The sequence below is a fragment of the Conger conger genome, chromosome 10, assembly GCF_963514075.1.
Source record: "Conger conger chromosome 10, fConCon1.1, whole genome shotgun sequence".
Taxonomy (NCBI): Eukaryota; Metazoa; Chordata; class Actinopteri; order Anguilliformes; family Congridae; genus Conger; species Conger conger.
In genome coordinates, this window is record NC_083769.1 from 22,035,199 (window position 1) to 22,050,755 (window position 15,557).

The 15,557-nt window shown below is 40.8% G+C and overlaps 1 protein-coding gene and 1 long non-coding RNA gene across 4 annotated transcripts; one reads left to right on the top strand and one right to left on the bottom strand.

Moving 5' to 3' along the window:
• The first annotated feature begins 481 nt into the window (after positions 1-481).
• dazap2 (DAZ associated protein 2) lies at positions 482-7,698 on the top strand. 3 transcript variants are annotated; one of them, XM_061257150.1, is made up of 5 exons: positions 482-681; positions 2,029-2,147; positions 2,471-2,725; positions 2,809-2,894; positions 4,664-4,798. In XM_061257150.1, exons 1-4 carry the CDS (start codon positions 669-671, stop codon positions 2,848-2,850), a joined length of 429 nt encoding a protein of 142 aa, XP_061113134.1. In that variant the 5' UTR covers positions 482-668; the 3' UTR covers positions 2,851-2,894; positions 4,664-4,798. The 3 variants fall into 3 exon arrangements, with proteins under 3 accessions (XP_061113134.1, XP_061113132.1, XP_061113133.1); XM_061257148.1 differs by lacking the exon at positions 2,809-2,894 and having other exon boundaries at positions 4,664-7,698; XM_061257149.1 differs by lacking the exons at positions 482-681; positions 2,809-2,894 and adding an exon at positions 921-1,165 and having other exon boundaries at positions 4,664-7,698.
• A 2,425-nt stretch (positions 7,699-10,123) lies between these two features.
• LOC133138408 (uncharacterized) lies at positions 10,124-14,812 on the bottom strand. The gene is made up of 4 exons (XR_009709735.1): positions 14,589-14,812; positions 12,787-12,849; positions 11,723-11,785; positions 10,124-10,254 (listed from the first exon to the last, which is right to left on the bottom strand). It is a non-coding gene; the product is annotated as an uncharacterized LOC133138408 (long non-coding RNA).
• Positions 14,813-15,557: the final 745 nt, after the last annotated feature.

Genomic DNA, 15,557 nt, shown 5'->3' on the forward strand with positions numbered 1-15,557 from the left:
GCTTATACCAGTTGGGTATGGGTGAATTCCATTTCAACTCAGTCAATTCTGGAAATTGTTTGAAATTCAATTCATTAATTGAAAAAATGCCTACAATGAATTTTAATTAATGCCCTGAATTGACTGTATTTAAATTGGAACTGCCCCCTAGATTAATCAAATAATTTATATATTTCAACATGTTGCAACAGTCATAATAGATGTTATATCTCATGACAATTTCACGAATTCCCTTCATCCAATAACCATTATAGCATTTCTTCAAACAATGGTTGAAAAGTAAATGTGTTATGCAGATTTTTATTATGATTATTACTATTATTATTATTATTATTATTATTATTATTATTGTAGAAGCAGCCTAGCAGTAGTCACAGAAGAGTTAGTGTTGCCATCATACATAATCCACATTTAAATTTTTATTTTTACTGAGAAAAGGAGGAGGTGTATGGAATCAGAGAGGCTTTGACTGGATGACGTAGGCTAGCTGGATACCAGCTAACATAACATTGACCGCAACAACACAGGCAAAACAACGCGGCGTGAGCAGTGTAAACGAGGAAGTGAAGCCGTTGAAACCTTGGCATCATTACGGATTTGTTATTACTGAGGCCAAGACTCGTCCTCAGTGTCATACGTTTCTGATTTTTACGGGAAATTTTGGAACAATGAATAATAAAGGTAACGTTATGGAGAATCTCACGTCAAACTACGACGTCTTGGCAAACAGTCTTCCAGAAAAAACAAAAGACGTTAGTTAGCTACTGTTAGCTAGCCACGATTATTAGCAAAATAGCAGTCGATAGCTAACCGTTTAGATAGCCAGCAAGCTCTAGCCATACTACGTCATTGATGTTAGCATGCATAGCTAACGTTAGCTAGCTAGTAACATATATTGACATCACACATACACACTTGATAAGCTAAGCTGATAGTTAGACTAACTTGCCGAGTATTGCTGTAACCCCAAGGCATTAGGAACCTCTCTGCATATCCTTTTTTTATTCTTATTTAAGCCGTATTAGGCAATTAGCATGGTTATCTATCTAGCAAAGTGATGTCATTGCTTAGCTACGAATTGCGCTCCTTCTGTTACAGTACGTTAGCCTACGCATTAACATTGATTTGAAGGCAATGATGATGGTGTACAAATCGTGTGTCTAAGGTTAGCTACAATCCCTGAGTTAACCCGCTATGTGAATCAACAATTTAGCAATTCATATTTTATGTTGTAAAATTTGATTAATTATCCAACTTTGTATTTTAACGTGTAACTGCCTAATGTAATTAGCCATACAACTGTAATTATATATTGCTGGATGTAACGTTACATAGAACGCAGCTAATAACTGAGAATCATAATCTGCAAGTTGTTGTTCTCATGGCTTATTTTTTGACGTAGGCCCAACTCCACACAAAGCCAGTACCCTACAGTCTGAAAACCGAAGCCATTTTCCGAGTAATTTTGTATGGTTAAGTACCTGTAAACAATCAGCTTGAAAGTGTAGCGCTGATATACTAATATACCATTAGCGATTAGTTTGACAAAAGTCGTTTAACAACCGACAATAGTAATGCGTAAAAACTGCATTAATACAAAGCATTACCTATATTGTAATTGTATAAACACCCTCACGTGCCTTAGGCCAAAATCCATCTAATGGAAAAATGTTGCATGAAAATGCTTTTGCTTTTTGTCAGTGTAGCACCGGAAGAAATTAGATACATTTTCTGTATTGGTGTTTTATAATTAGTTGTAATCAAAGTGGGCGGGGTTATGAGTCGGAAATGGGACGTTTAAAACAGGAAGTGTTTACGTAAACAACGAGAGACGTGTATATTACATTGCAGCTTTAAGAGGATTTACCCTGGTGCAAAGTAGGAGGAAAACTGCTGAAATGCCGAGAATAAATCAATGTAGCTACAAAAAAACGTTTTTCCATTAACTTTGGTGACAATAGTGACAATTTGTATTTAGTGCGCCTCTGAATAACGAGTTATCCCTGTTGTCATTTGTTTGCGTTGCAGCTTCTTATCCTGCACAAGCTGTGTACCCCCAGGCAGCCAACGCAGCTCTGTATCCCCCTGCGATGCAGCCTTCACCCCAGGCCCCCCCTTACACCGATGCCCCTCCTTCCTATTCTGAGGTAACCTGTACACTAAGCAACATTGTTATTAATAACCATAATAAGTTCATTAACTGAGGATGACGATGGGTGGGGGGGTGGGGGGGGCAAATATTTCAACTGCCATAAATTCACCGCACCCACTTACCACATGTAGTTTGAGGGGTAATTAAAAGGGCAGATGAGGCACATGGCCCAACTGTACCTTGATAGGGCAGTGGTCCATCATTTTATGAAAAGCTACTGCAACCCTGCTCATCATTAGCAAGTCCCATTTTGCCAGGAAAACTACAGGTGAGCAGATGGTGCACAGGTTGTTCATTCAGTCTTCGGTTGCTCTCCAGATATACCAGCCGAGGTTCATCCATCCACAGGCCGCCCAAGGCCAGCTGCACCAGATGTCCTCTGCATACCCCGGCGCTCAGATGTACCTGCCCCTGCACCAGTCCATAGCCATGGGGCCCATGGGCCACGGCCTCCCCATGGCTTACTACCCCATGGGGGCGCTGTATCCGCCAGGCTCCACCATGCTGGTGGACGGAGGGTTTGATTCTGGGGCTCGTTATGGAGCGGGCAGCAACGCCACCATCCCCGTGACCGTGAGTAATGAGCATTAGTGCTGTCATGTCTTTATGGTGTACCGCAGGGATCATCGAATCACGGGCTGTGTCTCAAATTGCAGACTTGTGGACTAGTTAGTGCGTCAATCAAGCGCGGAAGTTAACGGTCATGTGAACAAGTGTGTCCCAAACTCAAGTACAAAAACTGGTAAGTACACATCGAATTCACAGGAAGCTCTTTTCTGCTTGGGAGGACCGCACTTCAGAGCACACTGTCTGTTCCCAGTAGTCATTGCGTTTTCAGAGTGCACAGCAAAGAAGACATTGGAAATGTAAATATGCAATCAACTATAAAGTAACATATGCTATCTAGCTAAAAATACAATGCTGCAGCAAATGAGGGCATACAACTACATATCCTAGCTAATGTCACTGAATATCACATTCTCTCATCTTAACCTTAATGTACATACAAGCATTTTCCCCTTTTTAATTTATGAATAAAAATATACCAACATTTGTACATATACATAAAAACAAATACATTCTTCTGCTATAGCATAGCTAGCTAGCTAAATGTCAGATTACAGTCAGAAGAGTCATGACGTTACAAGTACAAGTGCATCTCAAATTAACTGATTTTGATACACGAGTGTGCCATTTGAGACAGCCACGGTCTTCGAGGTCCAAGAACCGCTGCTTTTCCACGTCCCTTTACATGGGAGTCAGGTGTGAAGACGGCCAATCAGCCGCACTATTCTAGTCCTGGAGGGCCAGTGTGTATGCAGGATATTGCTGCCACCTGCCAATCAGCTAATTAGCCATGTGCACCATGAAGGATTCACTCATAAATTAGACCACAAAAATATTATACAAGAACATATATCTGCTGTTTAGATCAAGGAACGTGGCTATAAATCAGATCATGTAAATGACTGGGCTAATTAAATAACTAAGAGCAGAAGTTGGTCTGAAATCCAGAAAGAGGTGAGGCAGCCTCAAACACAGTGGTTCGCAAACTCGGCCCTCATATGCTGGCTTTCGTTCCAACCACAATCACAATCCCAGAATTTTAACAAGTGTTTAACATCTCTAAATTAGGTACTTGTCATGTTTAGAGAGAATACTTTCCCTCATAAGCCACATTATGTCTGAAATTGCCATGCATACCACAAAGAATCAAAGTACCATGCTCATATTGTGCTTATCGCACATAAAATGAGGTAATGTTTTTTAGCTGATCAAATTAAAGACTCTAATTAGGTTGCTCACCACAGGCGTTTAAGTTTCTTCATATTATTTCCCTTCAACTTATTAACACAAAGCAGGTTTGGCGCTCTATCATTTTCTTTGTATTTAAGTACTTCATTAGGCCTAGGTGAACCTGCCAATTCAAATTAAAGACAGCGGTGATCAGTAAAAATGTTTTTACCTTTATGTTATCGCACAATGAGAATTTGGGACTTTTATTCCTAGTGGCATTCACCGCGGGGTCCCTTGCGTCTCTCCCCCCCCCTCAAGTTTTCTCATGTTTATAAACACTTGTCTCTGTCTCACATAAAGCCAAATATATAGAACAGATGCGGACTGCAATGTTGTGCTGTAGCAGGCCTGCATAGGGTCCACAGTGCTTCTGGTGAACCTCGGCCACTGATGTTACTTTGGCTACGCTTCACTGACAGATGCAGTAAGTGGCTTCCTGTGTGGTGTACATGAGCCTTAATTCCTGCCCTTGTCATTATTCACTTAACCGAACAATCAAAGCGGCTTATTTGTGAACACAGTCCTGGTCACATATTTTACTGTGAAAGCACAAAGCAGTTACCCTGCGGAGTGGATACCAATGTCCGAGACCATCGGTAACCGCATCATTGCGACATCTCTTGCACAGGTGTGTTCCAGTAGGTGTGTGTGCAGGGCAGTGGTTGGGCGCCTGCGCTAACGTGCTAACGTGTTAACGCTCTCGTGTCTCTGCAGCCTCCGCCTCCCGGCCAGCTCCCCAGTGCGGCCCAGCTGGCCGCCATGCAGGGCGCCAACATGATGATGGCGCAGCAGCGCAAGGGCAGCTACTTCATGGGGGGGGCCGGCACCGGTGGCTACACCATCTGGTAACGGTGACCGGAAGATGGGCCCCGTCCCCTTCCTTCCTGTCCCGAAACCCGAAACCCCCAACGCCCCCCCCTCCCCCGGCTGCCTGCCGACCACACCACAATACTGACATCACCTAACAGAATGTATTATTCTTTTGCCCTGGATACAGTACCACCCCCCTCACTGGTGTCCTTACAGACCTGCTCTGTGCCCTCCCACTGCCAGGCTTGGGTTTGGAGATGGGCCCCGTCTTATTGCTTATCCGCACAAGAATTGTGCTACAGACGTATTTTTAAATGAGCAAAAATGCATACAAGCACCTTGCGCTACTGTACTTGCATCTGAAAGCATGTCATAGCATTCTCATCTGCTGAGTTTTTCACCCCCGCTCATCCACTTTCTGTGGAAATTCACCCAAAAAACCCACAATTCATTCAGTTTGAGATGATCGGATGAGGGGCAGGGCTACTGTATCTCCCAGGGCAGCTGTAGATGAATTTTATCAGGTGCCAAAGTTTTGTGTGCACCTTCATTTTAAATAAAAAAACAAAGAAACTTACAAATGTCGAGGAAACTAATACGGTTGGAGGTCCAGTTGTGGTTGGAAGGGTTGGTTGGCGCCATTATATTTGTGTGTGTGTGTGTGTCTGCGTCACACACATTTGCTTTCGTCTTGTTGTCGGATACCCAGAACTGTTCAGACTGTAACGTGAATTTATATAGTAGCCAAGAAAGTCCTGTTTACTGCCAAGATGAAGATGCATGGTCTTTTAAGTTTCTTGTATGGCTAAACAATGGATATAACTTGTTCTTAATAACAAAAAAAACCCCTACGTCCATCCCGGAGCTGCCTGGTGTGCAGCCTGTTTTCTTCCTCAACCCTGCACTCGTTCAGTGGCTCTTTCAGAAGCACCATCCTGTACTCCTATTGAATTAGCTCCCATCTATAACCAAAGATCTGGTCTAGAACGCACTGAAATACAGCAGTGGAAGTAACCTCTTTATAATCAAACAGATGGTACCGAGAAAAGCAGGCGTTACAGATTTTGTAGGAAAGATATGTGCAATTCATTTTGTGAATAGTTTTCATTTCATTGCCTTTTTGCACTTTTTTTCTGTAGTTTTAGTTTGTAGCTTAGAATGTAACCTTGTGACATTGTAAATTCAGGTCATCTTACATATTCATTTGTGTGTGCTGTTGACCAGCTCTGAAATATTACTCTTGTTACGTTTAAAAATTGTACATGATCAGCAATAACGTTTTGATGGATGGAGCAGGCAAGTGGGCATATTTCAAAATCAAAATATCTCCCTCTTGTACAAAGCTTTTAAAAAAATATCCTATGCATCTTCACCAGTAGGTTTCTAGATTGAAGGATGTAGAATTTCCATCATTTTCCCTAAGAAAAATTATTCTGCTCTTTACATTTTTGGGACAGGGAATATTGTACACGTTATCCTGCGCATTCTTTGAAGATGTTCCCTGAAGTACTACTTTCATGAATAAGTAATGAGTCAAAGTAAATGTGCTATAAGTTCACAGTGAGGTTGTATAGAGGCACCTTTAAGAAGAACACCAACTTCTATTACATTTACATTGGTTTGTACTTTTTAATTTGCTTAAGAATATATTGGATAATTTTTTTCAGCAAAATCCATTAGCTTTCAGAGTGATTCCAAAATCACTCTCGAAGTAATCCCGACGATAGCGTTTGTTGTTGCCATTATAATTGTGGTGTGCACCATCCACTTGAGAAAGATTTTTAAAACAACGTATGTGTATTTATCCATCTTCGTGTGTTTGTACCACGTATTTGAAGAAGGGTGGTAATGGAGTCCAGTTTTGTAAAAGGCAGAGTAAGACACTTCTGAAGCTTGATTACCTCATATAAACTTAAAGTCCACAGAATGCAGTGTATTAAAAATTTAATGTTTAAGCATAGCTTAGTTGAACTTTTCATTGTGTGCCAAGCTGAATCTGGACAGTCTTAATGCTGGGTATCCGACATGAGTCTTGAGGGGTTCACCCCGCAGACTGCAACAAAATCATTCCCGAATAAAACAACATTGTTAAAATGCCAGCTATGTTGCTCTCCCCCCATTTTGGTTTCCTGAATTATTTCATTTAACCTGCATGTCAAAATCCACTTAGTTAGTTTGTGGGAGTTTTGTTTGATGTGAAGTTATTTCCAACCCCGAGGCTTGTATGCAAGACACTGCCTGTGCGGTCTTGGCTTGTGTACTGTACACGTATAGAAGAGCATTCCCACTGAGTATTGCCACATTGTCTCCTAAGCTTAAAGGATTATTATTTTTGACCAAGCCTGTTTCACATTGCTTTAGGTTTGTTTAGTCCCAGTCTGATGACTGGAGTGTGGTTGAGATGCTGTTAAAATGAACTGCTGTGTAGAAAAATGAAAGGGGACAGCTTTCCTGAACCAACCCTGGAATTTAAATTGGAGTCACGGTGTGGCTTAATTTCCACCTTTTTAATTGGAGTCATTTGTGAGGTATAAAAACTGAACTAAAACTGATGGAAATACTGAATGACTGTGGATGTTAAAGTGGCACCGTGACCGTTTCAGCTCCAGTGGCGATCGACTCATCAGTAGACGTCACTCCAACCATCAGTTGTGTCAGTCAGTATAAATCCGTTTGGGTTTATGGACATCAATAGTTCAGGGATTCTCTCCAATTTTTATATTGAGACATACAGTACAATGATTTGATGGATTCTACTGAATATATTTTATCTTTTAAGATTATTAAGAAGGAGCCAGGTGTCCCCATCTTGTTGACTAAGAGACTGGTGAAGAGCGGTCCTTAACAGTTTGTAATGGAACTGTGGTGCACTTAACTTTTTTATACTAAACTTAAAAAATAAAATTAAAATTTAGAATAAAGACTATTTTGGACATTGATTTGAATTCTGTCTCCTGTTTTTATCTCAATTTCCTGCCAGTAAGTATGTTCACATTTTAGTTTATTTTGGTCATTTTGGTCCTGCCGGAGACATGGCAGAAAAAAAGAAGTATTTCAGAAATATTATTTTATTTGTATTTAATGTCCCATTTAGTGTAGGTAACAGCCTAGTAGCATATATTGTTCTTGAGATTAAGAGCAGATTTGGGAGATTATGAGCCACCATTAATGCACACTCTTGTTGACAGTAAACATGGTGTTTGAAATTTTAAGATTCATTTATTCTGTTCTTAAGTAATCAAGTTTTTTTTTATTTTTAGACTTGACAGACCCAAGGATATCACACACACCCCACATAAATAGCTTGGAACGGTTTTTGGGAACCTAGAAGAATTTTCTCCATCTTGCATGACTGCTTGTTAATGACTCCATAGGAACTACAAATATGCAGGTGCCAGATGTGCCCATGGGTGTGGCTTACCCATTCAGCAATTTCCTGCTGATTGGCTGTTTTAACCTTCCATTTCAGTTAAGTTCATAGCTCACAGTCACAGGGGGTATAATAAATTGAATCAGGGCCAAGGCCCATTATATGGCAGCACGCTGTTAGCATAGCAAACAAGTTCAGCACATGCGTTTTCACATTTAAGACATCTTTAATAACACCATGTAGGGAATAGATAATTATATTTATTCCCTACATGGTGACTATACCAATAGTTTCAACTTTTTAAAGGAGGCATTGTGCCGTTTAAAGTGGGTGGTGAATCAATGCTTCCAACGAGCACTGACTTAAAAGTGCATCTCTGCCCTGTAAAAATAGGCCGGCCTAATTTATCACACGGCCCAGTTTTAATTAAGGAGCTCATCTGCAGCCATGTCTTTGTCTGGGGGGGGGGTGAAGTTTGAAAACCATTTGTAAACAATGTACAATGTAATAAAATAAATGTGGTTACATCTTAACATTTATATGTATTCAACTGAACTTTTGCTTCTGATCAAAAAAACATTTTATGCCACACAGCCTTTCACAGTCATAAATGCATAGTCTTCTTGGATGGAATTAGCATGGTAAACTAAATGTGTGAAGCATTGGGTGAATGAACTCGACAAAAAAAAGCAACCCCAGAATTGTGACCTGTGCTGTAGGTTGGGACATAGGTGCTGTACCAAGTGACCTGAAATAAAGGATCATGAGCATAAACGTGGTACAAATGTAAACTGCTGAAGGCAAGGCACCCTGGGAAGCATCTGCCGACCTGCATGTTACAGTCTGGCAGGGCTGCAGCCACAGAGAAATAAAAGGCCTCTTCTCATACTTCATGTTACAGTTGCACTTACCGTTTACAAACACATATGGCAATAACCACAGCAGTGTGTGACTGTCAACTCGGCCAAATGAAGTTTATTCTGGCAACCATCAAACCATTATCACTGTACAGCATTGGATGCCACAAAATACCACATTCTTCACATTTGCAGCAGTTTTACAAACGGTATAGTAGGAAACAAATGATTTTGTGCCCAAAGCCACACAGTGCTCCCTGCTCATGGGCAGGCATGTTGGGATTATAGGGATGTGCCTTTCACTGGAGGCGAAGATTTCAGGGAAATGTGCAGTCCGTCACAAAGCTGCAAATCTTTATCAATTGGTTTAAGCCAACGCCTCCACTTTCACACAGGAATATGTTCAGGAGTGTGTGAAATTGTGGAATTTATAAATTTAGCCATGGGGTGGTGTTATGGGGTGATATCACTTCCAATCCATACAATGACTTCAGAATGCAGTTTGCAGGAAGCCTACTTCTTAAATTCCTGGCCTTACGTCCAAATCGTCTGATTGATATAGTCAAAACAATTTTTGTCAGATGATATCCAATAAAAGGTTTAAGAACAAATTCTTATGTTCACTGGGAAAGGAATTTTACACACAGTCCTAACTTTGAAGTTAGGCGACATATTTATACAGCTAAAGTCATATTTGACCTAATTTTGACACCTGAAGCTTGAAGCCTTTTTTTAAATTAAGGAATAAAATAGAACACTGGTAGTTAACATAACTGGTTTTACAGGATTCCATTGTCCCCCTTACCAAAATCTTTACAAAAATGTCTTAAATAAAATCCACCATAAGCGGTAGTGTGAACAGTTGTCCATCTGTTTAAAATCTGTAGTCCATTACCCTCTTCTGATGAGGAGCCAGCACCGTGACGAGAGGCAAGTGTGGACTCCATGTCCTGGCTCCGTAACCTTTGACCCCAACCACCTCCGCCCATCCCCCATGGTTCTCACCACCTGTTCCTCCAATACCACAGAATCAGGGCTCCCCACAACCCATTCCTTCCAAGGGACAACTGAAGATCCTCCCTCCCCTTTCCCCACCCTCCCTCCTCGGGTCCCGGTTCAGATGAAGTACTCCTTCTTGTCGACGGGCTCGTAGTCCTCCCCGGGGGCGGGCTCTCCTGTGGTCCTGTAGGCCCCCCTGCTGTGGCACAGGTAGCGGTACAGCAGGAAGGCCAGGCCCGCCATGGTCAGCAGCACCAGCGCGATCACCACTGGGAACAGTCAGGGAATGACCTTTAAGCCCTTGCACCTGAGGCCCCCACAGTCACCCACAGATACTATCACGCAGTTATTTAAAACAGTCACTCACAGACACCATCAGTTATTTAAAACACAGTCACTCACGGATACCATCACGGTCATTCAAAACACAGTCACTCACCAATACTAATCACACAGTCATTTAAAACCCAGTTTGCATGAAAATGGACACCATACAAGATGGGAGAGTACAGAAATAAAATTCAGCAAAGACAAAATGTGTTGTAGACTTTCAGTATATATACACACATTACCATTTCCATAACAATGAGTTCCGCATTAATTAAAAGGACGCATATTTTCCTTACAACTGTACTCAATTTGATGGGAAGAATCAGAGACAACAGCAGTCGGTTCTACAACTTGGCAGTTTGCAGTGAAAAATGTATTCTGAGAAAATTCTAAAACCTCCCCAGGCCAATTTTGCTCTGAACTGACTTCAAACAGGCTGAACAAGGACAACCAGCACACACTGCCACCTGAAACAAAGTGACCAATGAGAAGGTCATTTCTTTCCTACAGTAAATAGTATAACAAATGTATCAGCTGCGGCAGCTTTAGACTCGGCCATCTTCAAACAATTATATTTTCCCATCCATGGATAGAGAATGTATTGGCGACTAGCCTTCATGTACATCAGTGAATTCCTATCCGTTGGCACTGGTGGTCACGCATTAGGATTAGGCTTGCAGATATCAAAAGCTGAAGCACATAGCACTGCTCTGTGTGGGTCTGGTGAGATCTGCGTTTGGCATCATCCACAGTTACACAGAGGGAGTATAATCCCTGGAGCATAACATTATACCGTATCAAAGGTTTATATGTAAGAATATACACCACAGTCCCAGGGACCCAGCAAAAATACTTGCCCATTTTAACAATGTTTGCATATTAATATTTTACCATTTATATATCCATGGTAATATTGACAGGTTTGCAGTTATTAAATATTTACTTTTTAGCCAGCACCAAAGAAGGTATGCTTGGAGAAAAAATGGTAGAACTCCTTGCCAACTGTGAAGCATGGAGGTGGATCCATTATGCATTGGGGTTGTGTGGCTGCTGGGGGCACAGGAAATATTGTGCAAGTGGAAGGAAGAATGGATTCCAGTAAATATCAATACATTCTAGAGGCTAATGTTCAAAGGTCAGTTCAGACATTGAAGTTGAAGAGAGGTTGGGTATTCCAGCAAGACAATGATACAAAGCATGCCTCGAAAAACATGAAGTACCTCCAGGAAAGACTGGTGAAGGTTTTGGAATGGCCACCGTTGTACCATTTAGAGGTCAGTTTTTCTTCTGTTCACTTAGATATGCATTGTAAAAGGCTTTTTGACCAAGGGTGCCCAGGTTTTTGACATGAAATGGTGGAGACGATTCCGAGCTGGTGCCGGCAGCCTGTATCCCGCTCCCACTTACCTCCGATCACAGTGGAGTCCGTCTGGGTGGGAATGGCAGTGGTGTACTGCATTACATCTTGAGCTGATGGAGAAATCATAAAATGCATCAGCGCAGCTCAACCAGTATGGCTGCATTGTGCACACTAGTACCAACTTGAGAGATTGCACAACATTCTGCTCAGGCTGCACAAACCGGCGCTTCAGTAATCAGATTAGGAACAGAAATACAGGGGCAAATGGGCAGCTCCCAATTCTGCTTTCATTCTGCATTTCCGCACAGGGAACTGAATGCTGCAGTGGATAGAATATCACAAATGATCAGCAAAGGGTGGACAACTCAAGCTTACGTTTGGGGATTTCTGGACGTGTCCATCTCCACTGTGACAAACTTTTTCAGGCTGACACAAAAGGGTTTGCCAAGAACGTTAGCATATGCAAGACCTTTCAGCACATGCGAAACGTACAACTCAATCAACGATTGGTGCAAAACAAATACCATGACCAATCATTGGCCAAGTTTCGCGTTTGCAATGCTAATTTGCTTAGCAAATCAAACTTAGCTGAGTGTGCAGTATGGTCTGTACTGTACCACAGAAGAAAACACATTTCCTTAAAACAGATTGGCACTAATCAGGTCCACCCAGGACCAACTCATCCAGGGCAGTAAGAGATGGTCCCCCTCCAGTCCTCATCATATGAGCTACATTTACTGAAACATCGGCACTTGTAATTACATTGCTGTATCATAGTTAGGTTATCCTCTGTAAAAGCGTGTGTTGCATACAGTAGGTCTTTTCACAGTGGGAGTTTTCTCTAACAGGATGGATGCTTCAATGTTTCTAGTCGTGAGCACGAGGAAACTAAAACTTGTTAGCTCTATAGAATGTAAACGCACACCCTGAAGAGAAAAACAAACATCCTTTCTCCAAACTGCCCGTATGGCTTGAATGGCAGGTTCTAATATTTTTTTCCCTGAATTTTTTGCGAGATACCATGCCAGGAGGAAATGTAAAAGGTCAAAAACCGTAGCACAGCGAGATTAGGACTAAATATGTCCCTGTGGGAAAGAAACGTTGCCCTTACTTGTAAGGAGTGGAGCGTCCGTCATGGTGACGTGTGAACGAGATGAGGGGTTTGCTTGAATACCTGAAATAAAGAACCAAAACAACGTGTTTACATTTTTTTTATAAATAAATAAAAAAAGGAAAAATATGATTCATTTTTCTTTTTTAAAGGCTAAGGCTTATATACCAGATATCACTGGAGAATTGGCACAATCAACTAGCACACATCTGAAGATAAAGTATGAGGAATGAGTCTGCGCTCAGTGTCCAGGAGCGTAAGCACCTCATGCTGAAAAAACAGTAATAATTGTTAAAAAAATTTTTTAACAGTGCATAAATACACAAAGGTTTCTGCTGAGTTACAGCTGAAATCTACACGGAAACTTGAGCAGACACTCAAAAATGTTTTTTTCCTGGAATACACTGGGGATGCTGGCAGCAGCAGCTGCCTGGCCTCCTCTCGTCCCCAAAGGCCACAGACGATGCTACAGCCGCACATAACCAACACCCTACAGCCGCACATAACCAACACGCTACAGCCGCACATAACCAACACGCTACAGCCGCACATAACCGACAGACTGGGCTTCGATGCAAGGCTAATTCTGAAACTACTATTTAATAATTACTTTAAATGATGATCATTTTGTTTTGATAAAGAGAAACACATTAAGAGAACACTACGAACAGTGTCTATACTGTAGCAGAGCTCGATGAATTGCTGGATAAGTAGGTAAACTGAAATCCAATATGGGCTGAATGGCCTTTTTCATCATGTATTACAGTGTCCTTCAACTATTTCAATTGGAGAAATACGTTTATGTTCTTAATGTGATTTTTGTAATATCTAAAATATTTTTTGGTGTTGACTCAAGACATTAAATTATACAACAGACTAACACAGTAACGTTAGTTCAGAAAAGCACAACAAAATATTAGCAAAATACAAAATAGTCATTTTCAATATTAGCAAATTACAGTAAAAAAACAAAAAACCGAATGACCTTTACAAAGCACGGTTCACAAATGTCTAGGTCTTAAAGAAGGCATCTACAAAAACAAAAATCATGCAAAATTGGCACATTGCAAATTCAGTAAAAGGTATTCGTGACCAAAATATCCTTCCTCCACAGACAGACTTACCCCAAATGAAACTTTTTAGGAAATATGCCAGGCAAATTTTTGCCATTATGTGTGAGCGGTGTTTTAAACTGAAATCTTCTGAAGCATGCGTCTGCCTTTACAAATAAATCGAAATTCGCCGTTGTAACCTTGTTGATAGAAGTTTTAACAACGCCTCTAAAACATACAGCCGCTATAGGACACAAATACCAAGGTAACAGCTGACCAATTTCCCCTTTCACATCAACACCATTGTTTAAAAAAAGGCTTGTAAAGCAACGCTTGCGCATGACACCATGTGTCGACTCTGAGTTAGCGTTTGACAGAAGTACATTTGTACACTTTCGCTTCGTCCGACTTAATTATCAAGGGCCTGGGTTCATACACAAACGTTGCCATGTATGTGCCTAAACAGCAAAAGCCAAACACTACCGTTGAAGTGATCGAACCCTTTGAGCAAGCGCTTCGCCCTTTTTTGTTCTGTTAACGTTGACTTGCCTCACGAACAGGCATCGAATATTACCATTAACATTTCAACTATGTTTATCTGTATGGTGATATGCTATATTAATTAGTGGTGTCTTATACAGCTACAATTGAGATTTTAATTTGTCACTAGAAGTAGCGAACAACTTTAAAACAACGTTTATAACGAATTTAGCTAGATGCTAGCCTAAACAGCTGTGAGAACATGCTTACCTGGGCGAGTTTGAAGCTGGAGTTGGCTAGCTAACGAAGTCGGCTAGTTGGTGTAAGTTCCAGTTACCGTATTGCTCTCCCTAAAATAGCTGGATAAAATCACACCATTTAACAGAATACACAAATAAAACTAGCTTACTTGGCAGCGGCTGAACTTCAAAAGACGTCCCAACAAAGCAGACGTCCCTGTCGGAGTGCGCCGCGAGGTTTCATAGAACGCGCATTCACGTGCCTTCCGCCTGTCGCTCGTCCTCGTGGAAAATCAGACAATGAATCTGATTCAAGAAACGAAGAACATCCTCCCTCTTTATTAGGGATTTACCAAAATTTACCAAATAGCAAGTTAGAACGGGCCATTTTAAATGCATGTAAATGTAAAGTTTAAATGTGACGTGATCTCATAATTCAGCAAAAGAGCAAGTTCTGAAAGAACGATACTGCAATTGGTTACATTTAATTTCTCCGTTTATTTTAGTGAATTCAAAATATTTGACATCAAAGTGTGTATAGTCAGAAACAAACTAATAACTAACCATTTAAAAAACATTTTGAATAAAATGAAATCATTTGGATACCAAAGTGTGTTCGCACAACATCCATTAAAAATGACAACAACTATTTTTAAAACCCTCACAAGTGACTGTGTAGACTATCTATCTGTTTTACTTAAATTATTTTAAATTACTTTACCCCCTAAAAATGCTTGTGGCATCAACAGGGATGTAAATAACACTTCAGATTCCATCTGACTTCTGTATGGAACCATGTCAAACTACTACATGTCTCGAAGATACGATTTAATACAGTAAAAATGTATCCAACTTTTCATACCTCATACAGTGTGACAGTGACAGTGTTTGTGATGGTGCTACCAAACTACAAAACAATAATAATGCAAAATATATTCATATTCAAATTCAACTTTGTGCCAAATTACCAGGTTTAATTTGATTAATAAATCTTCATTTT

What these genes read in the sequence shown, in the direction of transcription:
- dazap2 (XM_061257148.1), top strand. An exon ending in CCCCTCCTTCCTATTCTGAG is followed by an intron (nt 2,148 to 2,470) that starts GTAACCTGTACA and finishes GTTGCTCTCCAG; the next exon opens with ATATACCAGCCGAGGTTCAT. An exon ending in ACGCCACCATCCCCGTGACC is followed by an intron (nt 2,726 to 4,663) that starts GTGAGTAATGAG and finishes GTGTCTCTGCAG; the next exon opens with CCTCCGCCTCCCGGCCAGCT.